The 23,368-nt window shown below is 50.7% G+C and overlaps 1 protein-coding gene across 5 annotated transcripts in view; it reads left to right on the top strand.

Moving 5' to 3' along the window:
* The window catches only part of NRG2 (neuregulin 2), a 197,207-nt gene that overhangs the window by 134,306 nt on the left and 39,533 nt on the right, over positions 1-23,368 (top strand). For 3 of the 5 annotated variants that reach the window (XM_055389171.2, XM_031011254.3, XM_031011255.3), the window contains exon 2: positions 21,802-21,973. In XM_055389171.2, the coding sequence (XP_055245146.1) occupies positions 21,802-21,973 (172 nt within the window). Of the gene's footprint in view, positions 1-4,823; positions 4,995-21,801; positions 21,974-23,368 lie in introns of those variants that run through there. The other 2 variants (XM_055389172.2, XM_055389173.2) reach the window with 1 other exon arrangement.

Raw genomic sequence — 23,368 nt, 5'->3', positions numbered from 1 at the left:
TTTGCACATGACTCAAACAAGTCTAAACTTTCCTAAACTTCAAAGTTTGCCATGGCACAGCCTCAAAGTGGAAGGGAAAATGTTAAAAAGGAAAAAAGTTTGTAAGCCAGTTAAACATTGTGTTTTTTCTTCTTAAAGGAATTGAATTAACTTGTTATGTTACTATTAGCGTCCCATTGTGAAAATAGGGTGGGTCTTTGCGGGGTGATGTGGTCTCTGGGCCCATCCCCAAGCCCTGCTCACTCTGCATGAGGTTGTACAGGGCATTGCACAACCTGTGGTAAGAGGAAAGAGTTCCCATGGCAACAGGCCTGGCTCACAGGGTCATTTTCAAGCTCCTGGCAAGAGCCCTGGTCCAGGCCAGAGGTGCTCCAGATGCCTGGCTGTCCTTCCTCCCCTGAGAAACCTTTGCTGTGGAAACTGGGAGGCTGGGGAAGTGGGAGCCCAGCTGGCATGCCCCAGGGTGCCTCGTGACTCTCTCCACCTGCCCATGACCCAGGAACTAAGCATCAGTCATAGGGCTGTGGAGACTGTGCAGGTCTTGAGACCAGTGGTTAGGCTTGAGGGGTGAGGGCTTTCTCTACTCTCTCTCATCTCCTATCTTCTTGAGCAACACCATAGAGCTGTGCTTAAGAGTGAGCTCTGGATACCCAACTGCAAGGGTTCCTAACCTTGCTCTGCCACTTACTAGGTATTGACTTAGACAAAAATTACCTCACCTCTCTGCACTTCAGTTTCTTCAACTGCAAAATGGGAATAATAGTAGACCTACTCCATAGTGGTGTTGTGAAGAATTAAGTGAGTTAATACTATCATATTAGTGATTCTTCCTGCTACCATTTTCATTGTCTTCACTGCTGGTTCAGGTACTCCTTACCTGACCCTCAAAATGTTCAGAGCCTGGCACATAAAGGGCTCTAAGGAAATATTTGATGGTTGACCTGCTTTGCCGATTCCCTTGTCTCCACTATCTTCTCCTTCCCATCCATCCTGCACATTCCAGTCAGATTAATTTTTCTAATACACAAGTCACTCCCTTCCTCAAAAAACCATCCTCAACTTCCCATTATTTACTAAATAAGGCCCAAAAGCCTCAGCTGGCAGTCCAAGTGTATCTCTGACCTGCTCACAAGCAGTCTAGTCTCAGAGTAAAGAGCGTGGGTCCTAGTGAAAAATGGCGAAGGCCGGAGTCCTTGCGTTGCAGCTTCCTGGGTACATGACTGTGAATGAGATGACTCATTACTCCTAGCCTTTGTTTCCTCATCTGTAAAATGGGAATCAGAGTTGGCCTCCCTCACAGGATTGTTGTGAGGATAACAAGAGATAAAATGTGTAAAGTGCTTAGCACTAGGCTGAGGCAGATAGTACGTGTCCCGTAAGTGTTTTCTGTGTGTATTTGCAGCTCCCATAGTTTCCTAACATAAACCTGGTCTGCTCATTGTCTCCTGGGCAGGTGCCCAGGGAATGCTGCCCCTAGATCTTTGTCGTATCCCACTCATCTGGAATCTCTCACCTGCCCCCCATCAAAATCCTACCCATCCTTCAAGCTCTTCTTCAAGCCCAACCTCCCTCAGCACTAGATCTGGATACTCCAGTCCAGGGAGAGTGCTTGTGCCCCCTTTGAATTTCCATGCCATTTCTGACTCATATCATTCACTTGATACCAAGTCATGAGCTGCTCTGGACTGCTGGGAGAGCTACCCCCAGGAGAATTGTCTTCATCTGGCTGCAATCCCCCAGTTTGAGCCATTTTTTTCTTGCTGATACCCTTGGCCATTCTTTACTAGTGAAAGGAGGGTCACTTATCTGTCCCACAGGAGGTACCTACTACCTCCCTTGTACCAGAAACTGGGGTCACACTCCCAAAGGGGCTTTTACTGTAGTGGAAGAGACGGAGGTGGAAATGAAAAACAACAGTCAAGTGTTCTTAGAGGGATACATCAAAATAATTCAGGAAGCAGAGGATCTCATCATTGCCCTCTCCCACCCCTCACATACCTGCTGAAGAGCTTTCCATAGCAGACCATTGCTCTTAAGATTAAACCCCAATGTCTTCATTGGACCTACAACGGTCCTGCTTGATCTGACCACTGCCTGCCTCCTCTCCAGGCTCCTTTTACAACATTTATACCATCACTCCACAGACCTCCCACAAACCCCACGTGTACACACACACACCTTAGACACAGGCATACACTCATATGTACACACACCTCATGCACATACACACCCATGTGCACACTCACACTCATATACCCACATCCCATACACACATGCGCACACACGCACACACACAGCCCTCAGCATACTCTTTTTCAAAGGTAAAAAAGCTCCTTCTTGCTTCAGGGATATTGGATGTGCTGATACTTCTGCCAGGAATACTCTTCCCCCAGTACCTCTTAATATGGCCAACTCCTACTCATACTTCAAATCCCAGTTTAAGTGTTTCCTGGGGAAAGCCTTCCTTCACTACAGTTTGTTTCCTCTATCAAGCTGTGTGTCAACATATATAAAGGTTTGTTGAATGCATGTCTCCTTAATATTTCACACAAATTTTAATCAATCCATTATTTGTGTAATTAGGTATTTTTCCATCCCCACCAACCTTTACGTAAGGAGGGCCCATGTCTGTCTTGCTCACTGCCGTATCTCCAGCACCTAGCACTGTGCCCAAAACACAGTAAGCCTGACTACCTATTTGCCAAACGAATGAATACAGAGATCAGGTAGGCCAAAAAGGGAGAGAGATCCTGGGCAGAGAGATTAGTATAGTATGTGCAAAGGTATGAGAGGAGATAGAGTAAGTGTGTGTGACTTGTAGGTAAAGTGGCTGAGGTATAGGCTTTGGGGGCTAGAAGGCTGTGAGCTAGGGCCAGGTAGAATAGGGCTTTGGACACCCATGAGGAGTTTAGGTTTAACCCATGGGTTACAATGAGTGAAGTGATCTAGTTTGTGTTTTAGAAAGCTCACTCTGGGCCGGGCACGGTGGCTCACACCTGTAATCCCAACACTTTGAGAGGCTGAGGCAGGCGGATCAGGAGGTCAGGAGTTCGAGACCAGCCTGACCAACATGGTGAAACACCGTCTCTACTAAAAATACAAAAAGTAGCTGGGCATGGTGGTGCAGGCCTGTAATCCCAGCTACCCAGGAGGTTAAGGCAGGAGAATCGCTTGAACCCGAGAGGAGGAGGTTGCAGTGAGTCAAGATGGCGCCACTGCACTCCAGCCTGGGCGACGGAGTGAGACTACATCTCCAAAAAAAAAAAAGAAAGAAAGAAAGCTCACTCTGATGGCCTTGGAGAGATCAGAACTGAGAGGCAAGACTTCAAGCAAGGAGACCATTGTCTATGGGATAGGAAGAGGGAATGAACCAAGGCAGTACCCCAGTGGCTGAGGAGGGATGGATATGAATGCCATTTTGGAAACTGAAGAGCAGGGGTTGAAGCAGAAGTGAGACCTGGCCCCTGGCTCTGGTTCTGCCCAGGGCCCCTTGCTGCCCACCTCACAGAAAGTGATACTGTGTGAAGTGGAGTGGGTACTCGCTCTCCCTCAGTTGGGGTGGGGTACAAGGGTTGTCTCTTACACTTGCCCCCCCCCCACCAGAGCTGGCCCCTGATGAGACAGACTTGTGCCCCAAGAGCACCAAAGATCAGCCCTTTGCGTGGCCATCACCTCCAGCTTCCCCCTTTCTGTGTTCCCACCCCACAAGTTTGGCCCTAAGTTCTGGCCGCATCCCCAGACAGCCCTGGAGCTCGAGTCCCTGGCCTTGACCCAGAGTCCTAAGCCTGCTTCAGGCTCTCCTAAGGAGAACCCTGTCCAGAGAGGCCTTCGGACCCTTCCTGAGGAGACAGAGGACTGGGTGAGATGATCTTTGACTTGGATTCTGGTTGGGATGGCTGTAAGGGGACACCTCAGGCAGAGCTAGGCAGGCAAACCGCAGGCTCAGGCTTTCTGGGAGCCAGAAGAGGGAGAGCCTTTGCTATGTAACCCTTTCAGCACCACACCCAGGCAGGAGGGAGGACTCTGTCCTCTCCAGCAGCCCCTACCCAATGGTTTGTGGGACCGGGGCGGGGGTGGGGAGTCAGTGTCTGAGTTCACCTCCGCAGGCCTTGTAGAGAGGAGCCAGCTGGTGCCGGCAGCCTGGGCTGTCGGAGTTGCAGCCAGAGTGTGTGTTGGGGGGGGGGGGGGGGCTACAAGCCACCTGGGGCACCCAGGTTCCCTGCAGAGTGCAGCCCGCCCTGGCTGGGAGGGGCTTTTGGGCCACAGACCCCTTGCTGCCAGGCACAAATGGTGGTTGCGTTAAAGGTGTTCCCCAGATGGCGGTATCCTACGGGGCTGAGGCCAGACCTGCAGGCATGAGAGGCACAGGCAACCCGCCTGTACGGCCGGGGGTGCCTCGAGGTTGTGGAGACCCACTGCAAGAGCCAAGGGTGCTCGCTACCCCGCTGGGCTGGCTAGCGGGCTTCATTTTGGTCCCTTCCTGGGCCCTTTCCTCGCTGTCTCCCCACCCCCATACTGTCCTTAGCCTGGCCCTCGCTGGGGGATCTCTACGCCGCCCTCCCCAATCATGCTCAGGCCCCCAGCCCAGCTCAAGCCCCCTCTTCGGCGAGGAGGTCTGTGGCGCCCTGTTTAGGCGCCGGTCTGGCCTACCTCGGTGGGCCCAGGGAGGGGGCCCAGGGCCCAGACCGGCCGCCCACACGCCCCCGCGGCCCGAGCCGGTGGAGTGGGGGCGAGGGTGGAGGGCGCGGGAGGGGAAGAGTTAAGGCTCGCTGCTCCCCTCCCCCGGAGGGTGTGACCGCCTATAAGAAAGGCGCCGCGCTCGGGCACTGAGGCTGCAGGCGGCGGGGGCGCAGCGCGGCAGCGGAGAGCTGAGGCCGTCCCACCGCCTGGGACCCCGTGCAGAATGTCGGAGTCCAGGAGGAGGGGCCGCGGCCGCGGCAAGAAGCACCGAGAGGGGAGGAAGCGGGAGAGGGAGCCCGATCCCGGGGAGAAAGGTAGGGCACCTCCGCGCGCCCAGAAACCCGGTTTCCCTGGGAGAAACCTGCTGCCCGCTCACCCGCCCCCAGCGCAGCGCGGGTGAGTCTAGGCTGCGCTAGCGGCCGCCGCGGTGACAGGCACCGAGGGCTCGCGTGCCTGCGTGCGAGCGGGTCGTCGTGGCCGGGAGGGCAAGGGGCTGCGTGCCAGGAGCCCGACAGTGGCTGTGCGCGCCTCTCCCCGGGCGGCCGCGTCCCCACGCGGCCGCGTCCCCACGCAGGGGCGGGCAAGAGGCGCTGCACGCCGGTACCGGCCTGCAGGCGAGCAGCCCTGAGCGAGCGGGGATGGAGCCGCGGGTACCGACAGAAAGGCGGCGGCTGAGCAGACGCTGCGCCCGGCCTGGCCGCCGAGCGCTCCGGGAGCTGTCACTGCCTTCCCTTCCTCGGAGAGATCGGAGCCCTCGGGCTTGCCCCTACCCATGTGCCACACCTCCCTCCGTTCTGCTTGGCCACTGGAGCGTGGGCAACAGCGCCCGCCAACTCCGGAGACTCGGAGGGGATGCCCTGCCCCGCTCGCGAACCCCAGAGAGAAGGGGAGCCGCTGCTTCTGTGACAGTTCCCTCGGAAATGGACTAGACATTGGGCAGTTGTCTCTCTCTGGTCTTCGGGAGTGACTCCCTTGGGCCCTTGGATTCTGTCCCTGCCTGGAGGAGCAGAGCCATGATTTGCGACCCACTTTCGTGCCCTCCCTGGGCAGTTGCAGAGTCAAAGAGGAGTGCACTGGTCTCGGGCTTCTCACAGGCGGCCCGGGGCATGCACATCCTCTCCGTAGAACCAGGCTTGCACTGGGGCCCAGTTGGGGAAAACCTGGATTCTCGGTTCTTTTCTTCAGGCAAGCGTTTTGTTAATTTTGTGCTAATTTTGTGTGTTTTGTACGAGTCACAGGCAAGCCATGTTCAAATGCTTTATCTCCGTTTAATCCTCATAACAATCCTGGGAGCAGGTGGTCCTATCTCCATTTTACAGAGGGAGTAACAGAGGCTTACTGAAGTTAAAGTAACAAAGTACGTTCCAGAGATAAGACTGGGCTTCAAAGTAGCATTCTCAGGACAAAGGTCCTGAGACTTGCTGGGTCTCTGTCCCCTCACTGGAGTGCCCACCAGATCAGCAACATAAAAATGCCTTCAAAAGAGCGTTTGACTGGAAGCTGGGAGGCTTCGATGGTGCTTGAGAATTTGGCCAAATCCCTTTCCTTTCCTGAATTTCTGTGTAATGATAGGGAAGGGGTAGCAAGGCTCTGAGGTCTCTACTGGGAAGAGCCTAGGCGTCAAACACTATTTTCAGCAGGGTAGAGAGAAGCAGTTAAGGAAACTTAAAGGCCAGAACTGTGTTCTCCGTCTTTTTAAGAGAAAAGCTCTTTGCGCATTTCTGCCAGACAAGTGTGTCTTATAGCTCTTCCCAAGGACAGGTGGTCTGCTATGAGGAGCCTGTGGGTCAGCTCAAGCTGGGCTCCTGCAGTGTGGGATGAGCTCCCAAACTGAGATCTGAAAGAATGCAGGGTGCCTCTTTTTATGATCGAAAATTTATGGATTTGGTTCAGTGAGCCACCTCCATTACCCACCCCACTCCCATTCCCCCTACATACACATCCTACCTTGGGCATTTTGGAAGGGTAGCTAGGTAAGAGCACTCTCTCAATGTCAAGGAGGCAGGAGCTGAGCTGGTAGCAAGCACTCGGTGGGCTTCAGCTGGTGGGAATCACTAGTGCCAGGGAAATGCACATGGAAAGCATGAGCAAGTAATTCACTAAAACCTTTAGCTTAGATGTGGGGTGGGAATCTGGAAAGTAGGAGGGAGAAAGGAGGGGAGAGAGAAGGGGACACTAATTAGTGGGCTCCCCCTGGTCCTTGACCACACACTCAGCACCCTCCAACAACTCCTTAGCAAATAGCAGGAAGAGGTACTTCTCTCCCCACAAACCCAGGCCAGTGTGGGGAAATGGGCTTTTCCTCTGCCTCAGTGCAGGAGTGCTGGGTGGGGCTGAACTACAGGTGTGAGCTCTGCTCCATGACTCACTGAGAGTTTGTGGGTCTGAGGCTTGGTATCCCTAACCGGGAACTGGGTCTCCCCCATCCCCCATTTCCTCTTCTCCCCAGCTCATAGTCTTGCCAGCCTTGGCAGCAGTGCTGGGGGTGTTGGGTAATAAGCCCACTCATGGTATAGTGGAATGGCACAGCTGGAAGCCAGGCACCTGGGGTTCATCCCTGTTGGACCTCTGTGTGACCTCAGACACTGTCCTCCCTTTCTGTGGGTCTCTGGATATGCAGTCTACGCTCAGCCCTCACCTTCTATATGAGAAGGGCAGAGCGTAAGCCTGCATACCCAGCATCTCTGAGAACCCCTAGAGGAGAGCCATGAGATTGGAGGAGTGGGGAAAATTGGCCTTAAAGAAAATCAGAATCCCTGTAGTTGCTGTGTTGTTTTAAAGAATGACTTTGGAAGGGGATTCTAAGTTACCAGCCTTTTCTGTGTGCCCCAGTTGGTCAGGGTTTCATTAAAAAAAGTCTCCTCTGCTGGAGGTCCCTGTGAACTGAGAGTCTGAAGCTGCCCACAGGCAGACATGGAGCAGACTTTGGTCTTCACCAGAGTGTCCTGGAGTGTGAAGGTAGATTAGCATCACTAGCTGAGGGCTCTGGACACATCTCATTTCAATTCCCTGGACACAGATAAATCTTTGCAAAGCCTTTCTTTCCCATCTTTGCTATCTCCTGCCTCTGATAAAGATGCTGCCCTGACTTCTAAAACAAACTGCCTTCTTTAGGCTGTCCAGGACCAGGTCAGAGGTGGGATATGCTCATGTGCATGTATCAGAGCCACATCTGGGGGTTGCTTCTGGCAGCCTCCACCTCTGGTCTTGGCCCCTGGCTGACCCTGCTGAGCCAGGCACCTTGAGCTGTCCTCCTGCCACTCTGGAGCTCAGCCTATGCCTCATGCTCTGCTCTGGCTCCCTGGCACCTCGAGGTTCATTACAAACAATAACAACAAGCAGAGTAACTTTGTACTTCCCAACAGTCTTTCATCCTGAGAGCTCAAAGCAATTTACAGACCAGGACTCATCAGTCTTCATCCCAGGTCCCAGGCATTTGGCAGGGGTGAAGAGGGGACCAAGAGCTCTAGTCTTTCCAGATTGGCACAGCGGTACAGCTGGGGTAGGGCAGTGAGTCATCTGGGTTGGGGGAATCGGATGGTCAGTAGGTCTGGGATAGAAGTAAAATTGGACTACTGGCTTTAGGTTGCAAACAGAGGGTATAGTCCCCCTTAAAAGAGTATGAGCTGGGCCATTCCTTCTCCTAGGTGGAGACCTAGGCCCTCTGGCCTGTGTGGGCTCATTGAGTTGCTGGAGGAAGAAGCAGCAGCTTTTTGGAAGCAAAGTCCCTTGGAGTCAGATTTTTGCAGGAATCCCAAAGTGCTGCCTGTTGCTGCCTTCTTCCCCTTGGTGCTGGGAGCTTCAGGGCCAAGTCAGGGAAGCTCTGACATTAGGGCAGTACCAAAATGAAGACACATGGAGGAAAAGGTGCTGGCCCAGCCTGGGCAGGCCCTAGCCCTGGCCTCGGGGTTGGTTTCCCAGTTGCTACCCATGCCTGGTCAGCCCCACTTACTCCACTAGCCCTCCTCTGTTCTCCAGCCCACCAGGCTGGCCTGAGGGACTGTTACTATATGGAAGAGGGGCTTAGGAAAAAACAAAACAAAACAAAAAAAACCTCTGGCAAAGCATTGCCAAAGCGTGAGACCTGGGCCCCATTGGAACCATGTTCTCATAGTGTTTTCCCACCATTTCTGAGCCAGTAGCACACCCTTTGTAACTTGGTGGGAAGCAAGTAGCAGCCCATTTTCCCAGTCTTCCTCCAGCCTAGCCATCCTCTCATCAAGACTTCCAGGCTCTGGCCACATGGTAACTACATAAACTGCATAAACTACATGTACGTTCACTCATCTTTGTGTATTCAATTCTGCAGGCATTAACTGAGCTTCTATTATGTGAATAAACAACAGGCCCTGTCTTCAGGAAGCTCAGAGAGACAGATCCTTATACAACTACCTACGATCAGAACCGAGGGTAAGACCAGAGATAAGTGTGCAACATCTGGTGAGGAGAGGAATGATTTGTTCTCCTAGGGTGGTGTAGGGAGGACTTCACAGAGGAGATGACATTGGAGCTGAGCCTGGATGGTGAATAGGAACTTACCAGGGAAAGAAAAGGGACTTCTTAGAAGTAGAAACATGTCCATGACCAACTTGCATGGGAGACACGGAGACAGCTCTCATTTACTAAGGACTCACTACAGGCCAGCACTGATACTATAAAGTATAGGTATTATTTTATCATCCTCACTTTACAGATGAGAAAACTGGGGCAGAGAAAGTCCCACGATTAACCATGAATTAGTGGCAGGATGAGATCTTAAGTTCAAGTCTGCCCCCTGCCCTGCCTCAGTCATGCACAGTCCACCTGGCTCTGGGCTCTTCCATGCCCCTCAACAAAAACCAGGGAGAGGCAGAGGATCTCTGTTGGTCCACTTGGAACAGGCCCTCCCCATCAGATCAACTGGTCAGATATCTACTTCCTGGGCTCTTGGGTGGAGTTGAGAGGATACAAAGATAAGTGGGTCGAGTCCCTGCCCTCACAATGAGCTTGCAGTGTGACTGTGGCAGTAAGGTGTGAACAGGAGCCATGAACACTGACAGAGGAGGGTAGCACTGAGGCCTTGAGGCTGCACAAATAGGCAGGAGCTCCTGAGAAGATAGTGGTTTGTTATGGTCAAATGGCCTAGCCAGAAACCAAGCTAGAGGTCTAGAGTCCGGCTAGATCTAGCATCAGAATGGATAGATATCTGGTCCTATGGAGCCCCTTGTGCAAAAGATGAACATTTAAATTATTGGGAACCTGATTTAAAGCACAAACTGGGGACTTGTTAGAAGTACAATTTCTTGGGACCTACCCCTGACCTACTGAATCAGTAACTATGGGGATGGGGGCCAGTAATGTACATTTTATCAGGCCCCCCTCCCACCCACCATTTATTATGATGCATGCTCATGTTTAAGAATCACTGATTGAGCTGGGTGGCCCAGCCTCCTGGAGCAGAGCCCTGTAGAGGGCCTGTCAGTTCCATAGGTATTAACCCAGCTCCTCAGTGTCAGGCATGAGGCTTGGGGTCTGCAGTGCTGGCTGAGATCCTGTCACCTGGCAGGACGAGATAGACACGAACAGACCTAATTCCAATTACAAGGCTGACCCTGGCAAGAGATGGCCCAGAACAGATAGAAGAGACTAACTCTAACCAGAGGAATCTGAGGAGGCTTCCTGGAGGAGGAGATGGGGTTGAGGCAGACTTTGGAGCATGAGAAGGACTTTGGCAAAGGGGCTATGTGCCCAGATTGAAGAAGTCACTTAAGCAGGTGTGGAGGCTTGGAAACAGGATATTTGGGGAAATAAGGCACAATCCAGAAGGTATGCTGCCAAACAGTGGATTTTCTGAGTGCCAGGCTAGTGAGTTTGGACTTTTCTGAATCAGCAGGGAATGAAGGGTTCTGAGCAGGAGGGTGACCTAGTCCAAGCTGCACTTTAGGCATCATAGCCACATAGCTCTTTGTGAAAGGATGGGAAAAGGGAGGGCACAGTCAGGAGCTCCTGCAGTAGCCCCAGCTGAACCATCAGAATGTGCATGTGGTGATGGCTGGGTAGAGGAGGTCACAGGCTTTGCCTCGGGATAGCTTGCCAGCTGCAAACACTTTGGGAGGATTCTGGGGGTTTGGACCTGGCAAACGGGCTGTGACTTCTGGTGCAGTCAGGTGAGGTCTGGATCTGAACTTATAGTTCACTCCCTTCACTGTAAAGATGGAGAAACTGAGGCCCAGAGAGGGAAGTCCACACACCAAGGCAAAGGACTTGGCCCTATAGGGCAAGAATGAGGGCAGCAGCCTGCTCCCCTCAACCAGCCACTGCAGCATGGGTCTCACCTCTCATGCCTGCGGTGCAGATGGATTCCTCTCAGTTCCATGAGTACCTCGTGGTTCCTTCCGGTCTTGTTCCTGTGAACCTGCTGTTCACTTTGCCTGGCACATGTTCTCTCTTAGCAAACTCTTGCTCATCCTTCAGGTCCAGCATAGGCTTTGTTTCCTCCACAGGGCCTCCCTGGTCCCCAAGGTGAGGAGCACATTGCTCAGCTAGAATCTCCACCAGGGCGAAAGCCACATCAACTTGACCCTCAGCACTCGAAATGTGCTCAGTGCTCAATCCATTCTTGAACGAACACATGAATAAGGACATTCTCAAGCTATTTCACCCCTGTATGTGGAGACCTATCTGGCCACTCCTGTTTGAAGAGGGTCAGTCTCATGGAAGGAGGCTGCCCCAGTTGAGCTTCCTGCCCAGGCTGGAGCCCCTTAATGGTTGGGCAATGGTAGGCTGATCAAGAGTCATCTTTCAGTCAGGGCCCCGACTTCATTATCTGCTCTGCCATTCTAGGGCAGATGCCTGTTTGGGCTGGCAGGGAGGGAGAGGGATGAGTTGGGGAGGAGTGTTGGGTGGGAAGGGGCTCTGGGATTACCTGTCAATGGATCCCACCCTCCAGCGAGTGCTCACAGCAGTCTTGATCTGGGCTGCTCTGAGGCATCCATCAGTCACAGTCCAGCCTTACAGCATTAATTCATTTTCTTGGCCTGTGATCAGTGAACACCTACCCAGTGACAGACACCAGGAAACACGGCGATTCTGCAGCACATGCCCCCACCAGCTCCTCACAGTCTAGAAAGATAAGAACCTGATTTTCTCCAAGGTGAGAAGCCCCGAGAAGAGCGTGTGAAAGTCTCAGGAAGTCTGTGAGGCAGAGACTGCTTCTAGCTGGGTGGATTAGTGAAGGTGGTGGCATCTGAGATCTTGAGGGATTTAGATTAATAAGAGCTGCCGGTTATTAAGCTATCTCTGTTTCAGGCACTGTGCGAACTTCTTGACATACATTACCCTCATTTAATTCTCTCCACAATCTTAAAAGTGGATGAGATTGTCCCTGTTTCACAGACAAGGAATGAAGGCTCAGAGAGTTTAAGTAACTTGCCTAGTTATACAAGTGCTGGGCAGAGCCAGAATGCACAGTGGCATCCGTCTGACCCCACAGCCTGCATGTCTGACCCTCTCGACTCGGCTTCCTGTGTGAGGGATGGCATTTAGGGGAAGCAGGAGCAGAGGGCATGGAGGCAGGGCAGAATAGGCATGGGCATGTTTGGGGAGCAATCAGTGATTTGATTTGCCTGGAATATATGATTCCTGAAGGGAAGTGGTAGGGGAATGTAGAGAGGCAAGTTTGGGAAGGAAGCCCATTCACTGACCCAGCAAACATCCCCTGAGGGCCCTGGCTGCCAGGTAAGGAAGGTGGGCGGCCTTTCTCTACAGACATCACAGAGCCAAGGAAGGTTTCTGAATGGCCGTGAGGCACATTGAGGTGGAACTGCCAAGTGTACACTGTTCATGTCATGGTACTGGGGGGTGGGGAGCAGTATGACCTGAGCCAGGGCCTGGCAGATGATGGAGAGTTATGAGGATAAGAGGCATGGTAGAAGCCAAATGGACTCAGCCTTTGGGGAAAGTCAAGAGAGACACAGGGTTGTCACAGATAAAGTGACTGAAAGAGGAAATCCAGGAGAAGGAGCAATCTTGGAAGAGAAGATGGAGAAACTGGTTTTCCGCATGTTATATTTAACCTAATGACTAAATACCCAGGGAGGAAGGTGTTCATTTTGGGGTGAGTTCTTTCCAGTCCCCTTGCCCTCACTAGCCTGGATCACAAGGACCACATTTCAGCCCTCCCAAGCTCCCAGGGTGCCTAAGCTGGGACTTTCATGCTTGCAGTTGAAGTTGAAGGAAGGAGACAGGGCCTCTGGCAGCCTGGGCACCCTGCACCCATGGTGAGCACATGAGCCTGTTCCTGCTCTGCATCAGGCCTGCTAAGACCTTTCTCCTGAAACCCAGCATTTCTTCAAAACCTTATACTTTTATTTTATCTTAAAAATCCACATGAACTTAACACTTTTCTCCACGATATGTCTGTTTGTTCTGATACAAAGGTGCTGCTTTTACTTATTAATAAGCTTGGCAGACCCTCAGAAAGAGGCCCTGAGATCATCCTATGGTTTTGCATGTATCCCAGTTTGAGAAGCCAGTCTTTTCTGCATGTACAGGGTGCCTCCCCCTTTCCCCAACCCCTGCTACATTTCCCCAAGACTCAGAGCTTCAGAAACAACTTTCTCCAGCCAGGCCAAGGAGGCAGGAAGCACAGGCCCACCCCAAAGAGGATGGGGCTCTGGGATCCCCTTCTTGGCCCTTTCTGAATTCCCTAAGCAAGAGATGGCCTAGTCCACCCACAGCTGGCCCTTTCCACAGAAGGTTCTCCTGGGCCAGGGCCCAAGACTTTGGCCCAGAGCCCAGCTTTCCCCAGTAGGGAGATTAAACAGAGTTTGGGTAAATGGTAACAGTTTTCCAGAACTGCCATCTCTGCTTTGTCCCCAACCTCTGCCCTCAGCAGCTGAAGAGATGACAGTGGTCAGAGGCCTTCCATCCCTCCATAGAGAGCTTTCTCTTGCTCCATTCCTCTAAAATAGACAGAGTGTGGTTTATAAATGAGTCAACTGAGGCCCAGAGAGGCTAAACTACTTATCTAAGGGCAGACAGTTGAGAAATTGGGAGACTGGGACAAAGACCTGGATTGCTGTGTCCTCAGCTGCCTCTCTTTCCCCTGTTCCTGCTCTGCTTCCTCTGTGCCTCATCCGTGCCAGCTCTAGGTGTCTACATCTTGTGCCACAAGCACTGCTAAGAACCCAGGGAGACTGAGGCATCTGTACTGGGTATCCCTATGCCTACCCCAGCAACTGCTGCCCTGCTCTGTGAACCTGTGCCATCTCTCCCAGACATAGGTGACAACCTCCTCATCCCCCATCTCTGCTACTCATGTGTCTGTATCCCAGCCCTGCGCTGGGTGGAGCACTGCAGCGTGGACCTGCGTGACTCTGGGGATGAGGCATCTCTCCCTGGCCTTGCAGAGCCCTGAGGAGGCCAGTGTTTCTGTCAGGATGCTTGGCTCCTGGCAGAGGGGGTGTGGGTGGGAATAGTGTTGTCCCTGGTGGTCAGGCCTGGGCCTGTGCATACCTGCCCTCACATTGCAAGTTGGGTGTCAGTGGATGGGTGCTTCTGGATGGGCAGGTGAAGCTTTAAGGCAGGAATCATTTCTGTTGGTCTTCATGCTGCCAAGTTTTGTCTCCTCCTCCTCCCTTCCCCTTCTTCTTTATCTGCCCTCCTGGTGCAGCTTCTGCCTCCCCTCTTTAGTTCTCATCCCAGCTGGCCTGGCCCCTCTTCTCCACCTTGCAGCTGAGGTGCCAGGCACCTGGGCTGCTGAGCTGAAAGCCCATCAGGTCTAGGCTGGTTTTCACCGGTGCAGGGAAGGTGGTCCTCTTTGAGGATCAGCCTCTGTGGGAGCCCTAAACAGGAGGCAGAGACCAACCCGACACCAGGGCCATGTCTTATTTGGCACCAAATCCCTGGTGACTGGTAAGTGCCTCGTACATCATAGGGACTGTTGCATGTGGGTATTTGTTGGATGGATGTAAGAAGAGGGCAAAGCAAGCCCAGGTGTTGGGCTGGGCTTAGGTGACAGAGGAAATGTGGCTCAGGGAAAGCTAAGCAGCCCAGCTGGGCATACACTCCCTTTGGGAGTCTGTCCTGTGAGTGTGAAATTGCTCTTCTGCAGGCCATGGGTAGGATGCCTGGCTGCCTAGGCTGTCTATGCCCACTTAAACCAGCTGTGTTTTTAGTTTACTGGGTTTTTTTTTTTCTTTCTCATTTGAACTTGGAGTCTGTAATTAACCTCCAATAGGTTGCAGTCACTTTGTGGGTGGGACAGGGGTGGGAAGGGGGCTGGCCTGCAGCTGGCCAGCAGCAGGACAGTGGGAAACTTTGATGCCAGGCAGGCTGGCCACATTGTCTCCAGGTGTTGCCCTGCAAAGGGAACTGCTCAGCCTTAGTCATGAGGTGAGGATCATTAACCCTTTTAAGAGCCTGCTGCCCCTGCCCGCTGGGTGCCGGGAGGGAGGCAGAGCCAGGTCCTCCCTGGCTGGGTTGCCCAGCCATGTCCTGAGCGTCTGTCTTGCTCTCAGATCTGGGTAGGCTCCGCACCCACCGCCCACTGCCGAGAGGAATGAGGTTAAGCTGCTGGCAGCAGCGGCACCCCCTGGCCTCGGGGCTGGGATGTGGGAAGGGAGCAGTCCTGGTTGTTGTTGCTGTTGTCGCTATCTTTAATGAGGAGCTTCCTGGGGATGGCCTGTCAAACAGATACAGGCCAGAAGCCCTGGCTTGGCACCAGGAGATAGGAAGCAGAAGCCACCGGATACCCTGTGGCCCAACTCATGGCAACCATGGGGAGGTGTCCTAAAGTTTTATGGAGCCCGTCCTGGAGGAAAATCTTTTTATGGAGGCCTGGGCCATCCTTGAGAGAGCTTCTTGTTCTTATAAAGCTGCCAAGGGAGACCTCCCCACATCCCCACACCTCAACTCCAGTGAACCCTTGTCCCAGGAGGAAGAGAACTGGATGAAGTAGCCTCTGGGCTTCCCCCAAAACCCAAGGAGTATGGGAGCTCAGCAGAGGGTGCTTGGTCTGAGGAGGAAACCTTAGGGGAAGGAAGAGCTGCCCAATACCCAAAAACCTGTGTAGGCCATCAGCTTGCCACCTGCCCCTTTCGTCTCTGGGGAAGGAGCTGCTGCAGGGATCACGGTGTCAGTAATGGCCATGGGTGCAGAGTGCTGGGAACTTTCTCCCCTTTCTTGTGCACACAGAACTTCCTCTTGCTTTTGCTAGATGCCTCTCATCTGTCCACTCTTCTGTCTGCTGGACCTTTGAGGGTCCCCTTTCTGCATGAGAAAATATGCATGAACCCCCAGGACTGCTGCTCCTCCCTTCAGCCACAAAGCTGAATTTATGGAGAAATTCATTGCAATATTGTTATTATTAGCAGAACGTTGGAGACAACCTAATACGCTCATCTGAACAATGAAATATTATGCAGCTACTGAAATGATTCTAGACTTGGAAAAATGTTTTGAATGTATATTGACAGAAAAATGGGATATAAAGCATTTTGGAGAGAAAAGTCTTTTGGGAGACATTTGAAAATGCCTACAGTGGCTTTCTCTCTGTTGGTAATTGAATTGATTTAAATGTGTTTTTCGTTTTCCTTACTTGTGTAATTTTTTCACAACAAAAATTTCTTATGTAACAAAACAACAACAGAAGGGGACAAGCTAAACTCTTTGGGGAGTAGGGGGTGGTTACTCCATATACAGCTGGATCATTTCTGTCTGGGGCCAAACACAGAACCTGGCTCATAGCAGGCATTCAATAAACAGGGGAAAGGAGAGGTGCTCAATACTCAAGGGCCCAAGTAGTCCATCAGCTTGCTGCCTACCCCTCCATCTGTGGGGAAGGAGCAGCGGTAGGGATCAGAGTGTCGACTGAATGGGGGATAAATGCCTGCCCACTGCATTGCTTCAGTTCTTTCCCTGACAGATCCCATGCATCCCAGGAAGCCTGTTCCTCTGCTTGGTTCAGCTCTGGCCCCAAGACATTCTTGAGACATGGTGCGATGATCTCTATACCCATACACTAGCATTGTACTGTGGGCCCTGGGCTGTAAAAGAGAAACAGGCAATACCAGACCTAGCTCAGAGAGGGTGTCTAGGTGAGGGGCTGATCTAGCCCAGTCATGTCTGAGGTCCCGTTAGAGCTGTCTCTGGATGCACAAATGTCTGCTATGTGAACAGCCCCTCAGCCTTATCCCACATGACCCCAGGGCCTGGTACTAGATCCAATGGCTAGAGGATGCATAGAGAAAGGATGGTGGCTCAGGATAAGAATGAGTTTAACATGCAGAAAGTAAGATCAGGTCATCCCACAACTTATAGCCTCTAATGCCTTCCCAGCACACCTACAAAACCAATCCAGGGCCATCTTGGGGAGGTCACCTCAATCTTTGCCACAGAAAACCTGGCAGGGCTCTAGGCCCAGGAGTGCAGATGTGGAGGACATTGTTCCGAGGCCATCTGGTGTGCATTCTTCTCTTTCCTGACACCTGAGCTGCTGCCACTGCCCCCTGACCCCAAGGAACTTTCCTACAAGGTTTGCCCAACCCTGGCTTTCAACTTTCAAATCACTGCAAACTAGGATTGCCTGTGAGCAAAGACCAGGACTTGCAGCTGCTAGAGCAGGAGGCATGGCTTTTAGCATCACAGATGATTCCGAGGAACTGTTAAGAGCTATAAAAGAAAACTCTTTGTAAAGAACGTGGCATGATTCAAATGTATGGTTATTTTTATTTTGTCATCCTTTAAACCAGGGCTGTCCAATAGAAATATAATGCAATCCACATATGTAATTTAAAAATTTCTAGTAGGCACATAAATAGTTTTTTTTCAATGTACAAAATAAATCCGGACTTCTCATCCTGGCTTGCACAGCCCCATGTCAACCTGGGCCCTGCCTACCTCTCCAAGCTCCCCTCAGACCCTGCCTATCTTCTACTATCTTCCAGCCAAATAGGCCTCTTTTGGCCCCATGAACTCATCAAGCTCATTCCCACCTTAGGGTCTTTATCCAGCTGCTTTTTTTTTTTAACTGTCTCATATTTCCTGTTGATGTTTTGTTTATTTTCCCCCTCACTAAAATTCAGGCTCCCTAACAGTAGGATGCTTATTTCTTGGTATGGTTGAATGAATGAATGAATTCATTTGGAATGAACTGAATAAATGAATAAGGAACAGGTGAACTAGATAGGGTTGTTCTGAAGTGAGTGGACTATCCAGAAATGGCTACTGAGTCACACAAGGTTCTCACTAGATGGAGTGGGCTCCCTGCGATCTGAAATGCGGTCCTGTGTTTTCCATTGGTGGCCGGCGATTACTTTGGAGCTCTCAGTTCCTCAGGGCCTCTGAATTAGGGCCATGCCTACTGTTTCTGGGAGCAGTCTCTGTGTAACACATCCCCCTAGCCCATCACCATCACCACTAAGCAGTGGCCACAGGCTCAGTGCATAATATAGCACTGGAACTCATGTCAGGAACCAAGGTGGTAGAGTAACCCCTGCTTCCTCCCACCAGCTGCCACTGCCATCCCCCACCATCTTGTTGGGAGGGAAGTGGCTCATGATGGTGGAGACAGGCAGTTCCCTTGTCTCTGAGTTGCAAGAAAAGTCAACACACTCCAAGTGGGGTAAGGGGAAACTTTAGCACCTGAGAAGAGCTCTCTGTGTTGTGTCCCCAGTTCATAAGAAAGGAGAAGGGACTAGTTGGAGGTCATCACTTGACCAAGAGGTTAGATGATCACCAGGTGTCAACCCAATCTTAGCACAAAGCCACCTGTGCATATGTGTTCAGTTTGTAACCAGTCATTGAGCTATACACTTATAATATGTGCACTTTCCTGAATGTATGTTACATTTCCAAAAATAAAGGAACACACCTGAAGAGCCCTTTAGAACCCACAACCCGAACCCACACTCACAGCTTCTGCTTCAGAATGCCTAGGATATGTCCCAGGTAGCTGACTTGTAAAGCTTCCCATGTGATTCCGATTAGCATCCAGGGTTAAGACCTAACATAAGCAATGACTGGGGACTCCAGAGCAGATGCAGGAGGGAGGGAGGTGGGTAAGGGAAGGAAGATAAGGCAGGATTTCAGTCACACTTAGAATAATGAAGTTCCAAAAAGTCCAACAGATTGTTAGATTGATGCACATAGAATCTCTGGGTGCCAAAAAAAAAAAAGAAAGAAAGAAAAGAAAAAGACGAACAAGAAGAACCAGCAATATAAAAAAAGCAGGTAACTGAGGGGAAAAAACTTTGTAGCAAAAGGTTAATGCCTTAATATTTATAAAAAGCTCTTACAAATCACTAGGATGAGCACTCAATAGGAAAACAGACTGCATGCATGAACAGGCAATTCAAAAAGAAGAAATACAATGGGCCAATACACTTATGAAAAATGTTCAGCCTCATCAGTAATCAAATAAATGCAAATTAAAACGACAAAGAGACGTTATCTTTTGCCTAGCTAATTGGCAAAGATTAAAGACATGATAATACCTCGTGTTGGTGAGTGTGTGGAAAAAACAGGCACTGTCATTCACTGGGGGGAGCGCAAATTGGTGCAACCTTTCCAAAGGGCAATTTGGCAGTGTACAAAGCTGAGGAAGATTGCGTACCCTCTGACGCAGCAATTCCACTTTTAGGAAGATCGCCTTAGGAAATAATTGTGAATAATAATAATAATAGCTAACCTTTGTTAAATGCTCTCTATGTGCCAGGCTCTACATGCATTGTCTCATATAATCCTCACAGCCATCATCCCAAGAGGTAAGAGCTATTATTTATCTCCTGTATTTTACAGCTGTGGAAGTTGAGGCGCAAACGAATGAAGTTAATTCTTGGACACAAATCTAACAAGTAGCAAAGTCTGGATTGAAAGCCAGACAGCCTGAGTCTAGAGCCATCCTCCCCCATACAGCAGTATACATGGGGTGTGTGCAAAGATAAAGCTGCAAGGATGTTCTTTTGGGGTTGTTTGTAATGGGAAGGGGGAGGGGGCATGCTAAATGTTCCACATAGGAATCAGTTACATAAGTTATGATACACCCATACAGGAACATTATGCAACCATGAAAAATGATGCTGTAAGAAAAACTGAGTGTGTGAATACTCGGGGGTGCGGGATTTGTATATGCATAAAATATTTCTGAAAGGAGGTCAAAGGAACCGATAAGATTGATTATCTCCTAGAAAGACAACTGTGTGGTTGTGGCCAGAAGTTAGAGAGAGACTTGTTTTTTAATCCATATACCCCTTTTCACTTCTTGAATTTTGAATCATGTTAATATCTGTCAAAATATATGTTTATATATATATATTCAATGGAATCATTGTCAAAATATATATATATACACAAATAAATACACGTATAAGTCATAGAATTTGTTCCACATAACTTTCATTTCCTTGAAATGCTACCAAGAGTTCCAAGAAAAAAGGTTTCAAGGCCCTCACTTAGAGAACGATACTGAAGTTGATAGATACTTCTTTAACTATGCTTAACCCACATGCTCTCCAAACCCATTTTCCCATGGAACCCTCTTCTCAAGTAATATCTGTTTTCATCTCTCCAGATACTCCTGCTTATAGAATTCACTTTGGGAAATGCTATTATTAATATTTAACACCCAGGCGAAAGGGTTACACTGTTTCATTAAATGAAAGAATACATAGAGCCTGGCACATAGAGAGCATTTAACAAAGGTTAGCTATTATTGTTATTATTATCCACAAATGGCATTGATTCCATTTTGTTTAAAAATGGGGGAAGGTGTTATTTATGAGTATGGAGACAAAGGATGGTTTTGTTTTCCTCTTTTTTCACTCCTCTGTATTTTTTAATTTTCTAAAATGAACAAAATTATTTTACGAGAATCATTGTGTAAGCCTATGTCATACATTTTTAAAGGCTTCCTTTCTGTGCTTCCTCTGTGCCCTGTGCCCCTCTCATCTACTCCCTGCGTATATGCAGCAGCTCAGGGTAAAGTTCAATGAGGGGACCCCTGTTCTAGCCAGGCCCTCTTGCCTGCCTTTCTCCAGAGACAGCTCTGGCCCATTGTCAGCGCTCTGAGCTGCTAGGGAAAGGACCAATGGCCGAGACAGGGCCAATCAGTTCCCAGACAACTCCCTGGCTCCAACAGACCCTCCCTTCTGCTACTGGAAGGCTTTTAACCATCTCACAGAGAGAAATGAGACCACAAAATCAGACACCATCCTGCTACCAGCCTAACACGTGGCAAATCTTGATACCTGAGCTTTGGTCCCAGCTCTGTGGCTGCCTGGCTATGTGGCTTCAGGCAAGTTTCTTCACCTCTCTGAGTCTCATGTGCACCATCAGTGTCAGTATGACACTGCCTCACAAAGGTCAGGGACCAAACGAGAGCCTGCATGAAGGCTTTGTGTATCCTGTAAGGGACTATCCCACTGGAAATTGTTATACACCTCAGCACGAGCACTGGCTTAGCCTCATCTTCCTGAGAAGAGAGTACTTTCTCTTTCAGGGTGTGTGTGTGTGTGTGTGTGTGTGTATGTGTTTTGTTTTGTTTTGTTTTGTATTTTGGTGGTGGGGAGAGGAGCAAGGAAGTGAAGCATGGGAGACTGGGGTATGCGGAAATAGAATGGCGTTTAAGAAAAATGGGGATAGCCTCTCAGCTTGGCATTTGCAGCTTTGCATCCGTGATTGGGCCTGAGCCCACCGGTACAGCCCCATGGCTTGTTACCCATGATTTTAGATCCTGAGCACTGATGTCAAGGAGATCTGTGTTTGAATCCCAGTTCCATCATCTGCCCTTAGGGAAGTGACTTCACCATTCCGAGCCTCCCTTTCCCCATCTGTAAGTGGGTTTAACCATTGCTGTGAGCTCATGGGGTTATTGTGAAGGTTTCATAAGCTAATGTAAAGCTTCATACCATTCAGGGCATGAAGGAAACTCTCCATAAGTTATAACTACATTGATGTCATCACAGACTCATTGTAAATGCTTATTGAATTGAACTAGGAAATAACACTAGGAGGGGTGGCTCTCAGGATCACCCTTCCCTTCCCCAGTTCCAGCCCAAAGACAGTGGCCCTTACTCTCCACTACTCATGCTTGGCACTGCCCCTACCACCACCGTGCTCACCTACCTGCCTTGTAACCCACAGCCACCCGGCCCAAGTTGAAGAAGATGAAGAGCCAGACGGGACAGGTGGGTGAGAAGCAATCGCTGAAGTGTGAGGCAGCAGCCGGTAATCCCCAGCCTTCCTACCGTTGGTTCAAGGATGGCAAGGAGCTCAACCGCAGCCGAGACATTCGCATCAAATATGGCAACGGCAGGTAAGCAATATCCAGCCTGTCCTCCATCCAAGCAGCTGCCCTCCCTCCTCTCGAGAAGGAGTGGCCTGAACTGGGCAGAGGCCAGGGCTGTGCCCCCAGACTCACCCATGGAACCAGTCCCAGCCCCTCTCCATACTCCCCTTCCTGGCCACTCCCAGCCTTCTTCCTGAAGCTCGGGGACCCGCTGGTCATGGTGGCCCAGGGTCTTGCAGACCACAGACAAGAATTAAGCCTTTAACTTCTCTGGATAGTTGAAGGCAATTTGACTGTCACAGTCAGCTTGATCAGTGGAAGACCCTGCTCATCTCTAAAACTTCTTGAAAAACCTGCTGTAGCGTCTGAAAGCCCCATCATTTGGCAATCTTTGGTGAAAGACCCTGACTCCAGAATGCCTCTGGGAGGTCACACATGATGGGCTGGTTTCTCAGCTTAGCAAGCTGTCAGTTGTCAGAGAGCTAGGTAAGGGAAAAGGGGTGGAGGGACAGCATTTGAGAAAAAAAGTCATGGGCGTGGGTTTGTTGGTAGGGAGAGAAAGCTGAAGTTACCAGAGAAAGGAGTGAGTTGGTGGTACCAGGGCTCTGTGGGTGTGTGTGTGTGGTGGGGGGGAATGTGCAGGAGGGAGGGTGAGTATGAGTGTGTGGCACCAGGTAGGGTGGGATGATGATAGGCAGGTTGTATACATGTTTAGGAGCCATGAGCAGGGAAAGGGGGGCTCTCCTGACTTTCTCCAACACTTTGATTGGTGTTGGAGAACTCTGTTCCTCAGACGGTTTCCCCCTAAAAGTGGAGAATTGTCTTTAATCCTGAATCAGTGCTCCAGGGAAGTGAATCAGAGAAGTTCCCTGAGTCTCTAGGCTATGGGAGATGGCCTGTCTTCCATCTTGGCTGGGTCAGGCAGGGGGCTTCTGGCACCAGAGAAGCCGCTAGTCCAAGGCAGCCCACCAGCTCTCTGCTGCCTCTCAAGGAGAAGCAAGGGGGAAAACGCCTGCCTGCCAGCTAAACAGGCATTCTACCTGATGTCTGCTCTGTTGGCTCCGGGGACCCAGTGGCCTTCTCTCTCTGACTGAGGAGCTCCCAAACCTTTTCTACCCTCCCTCCCAGAGTAGCTTACAACCACTCCTTTCCTGGCTGTCATTTTCCTCCTCACCACCCCACCACACACACAAAATGCAAATTAGGATGGTTTTAGAGCACACCAGCCTGCCCATAACAAAAAGTGGTAGAAGGCCAGGGCTGGGCAAGCTGCTTGGGTTTGCCATGTGGGGCTGGATGTCCATGCCCTGCCTCTGGCCCTCAGACTCTGGAACCTGTAAAAGAGGATAAAGGAGTCAGGGGACTGGGAGTTACTTCCAGTTCTCTGATTCTCCTTCCAAGAATGGGGAGCAGAAGTAAAAC

This window comes from Gorilla gorilla, chromosome 4 (genome assembly GCF_029281585.2).
Source record: "Gorilla gorilla gorilla isolate KB3781 chromosome 4, NHGRI_mGorGor1-v2.1_pri, whole genome shotgun sequence".
NCBI lineage: Eukaryota > Metazoa > Chordata > Mammalia > Primates > Hominidae > Gorilla > Gorilla gorilla.
This window is presented reverse-complemented; position numbering and strand designations above follow the sequence as displayed.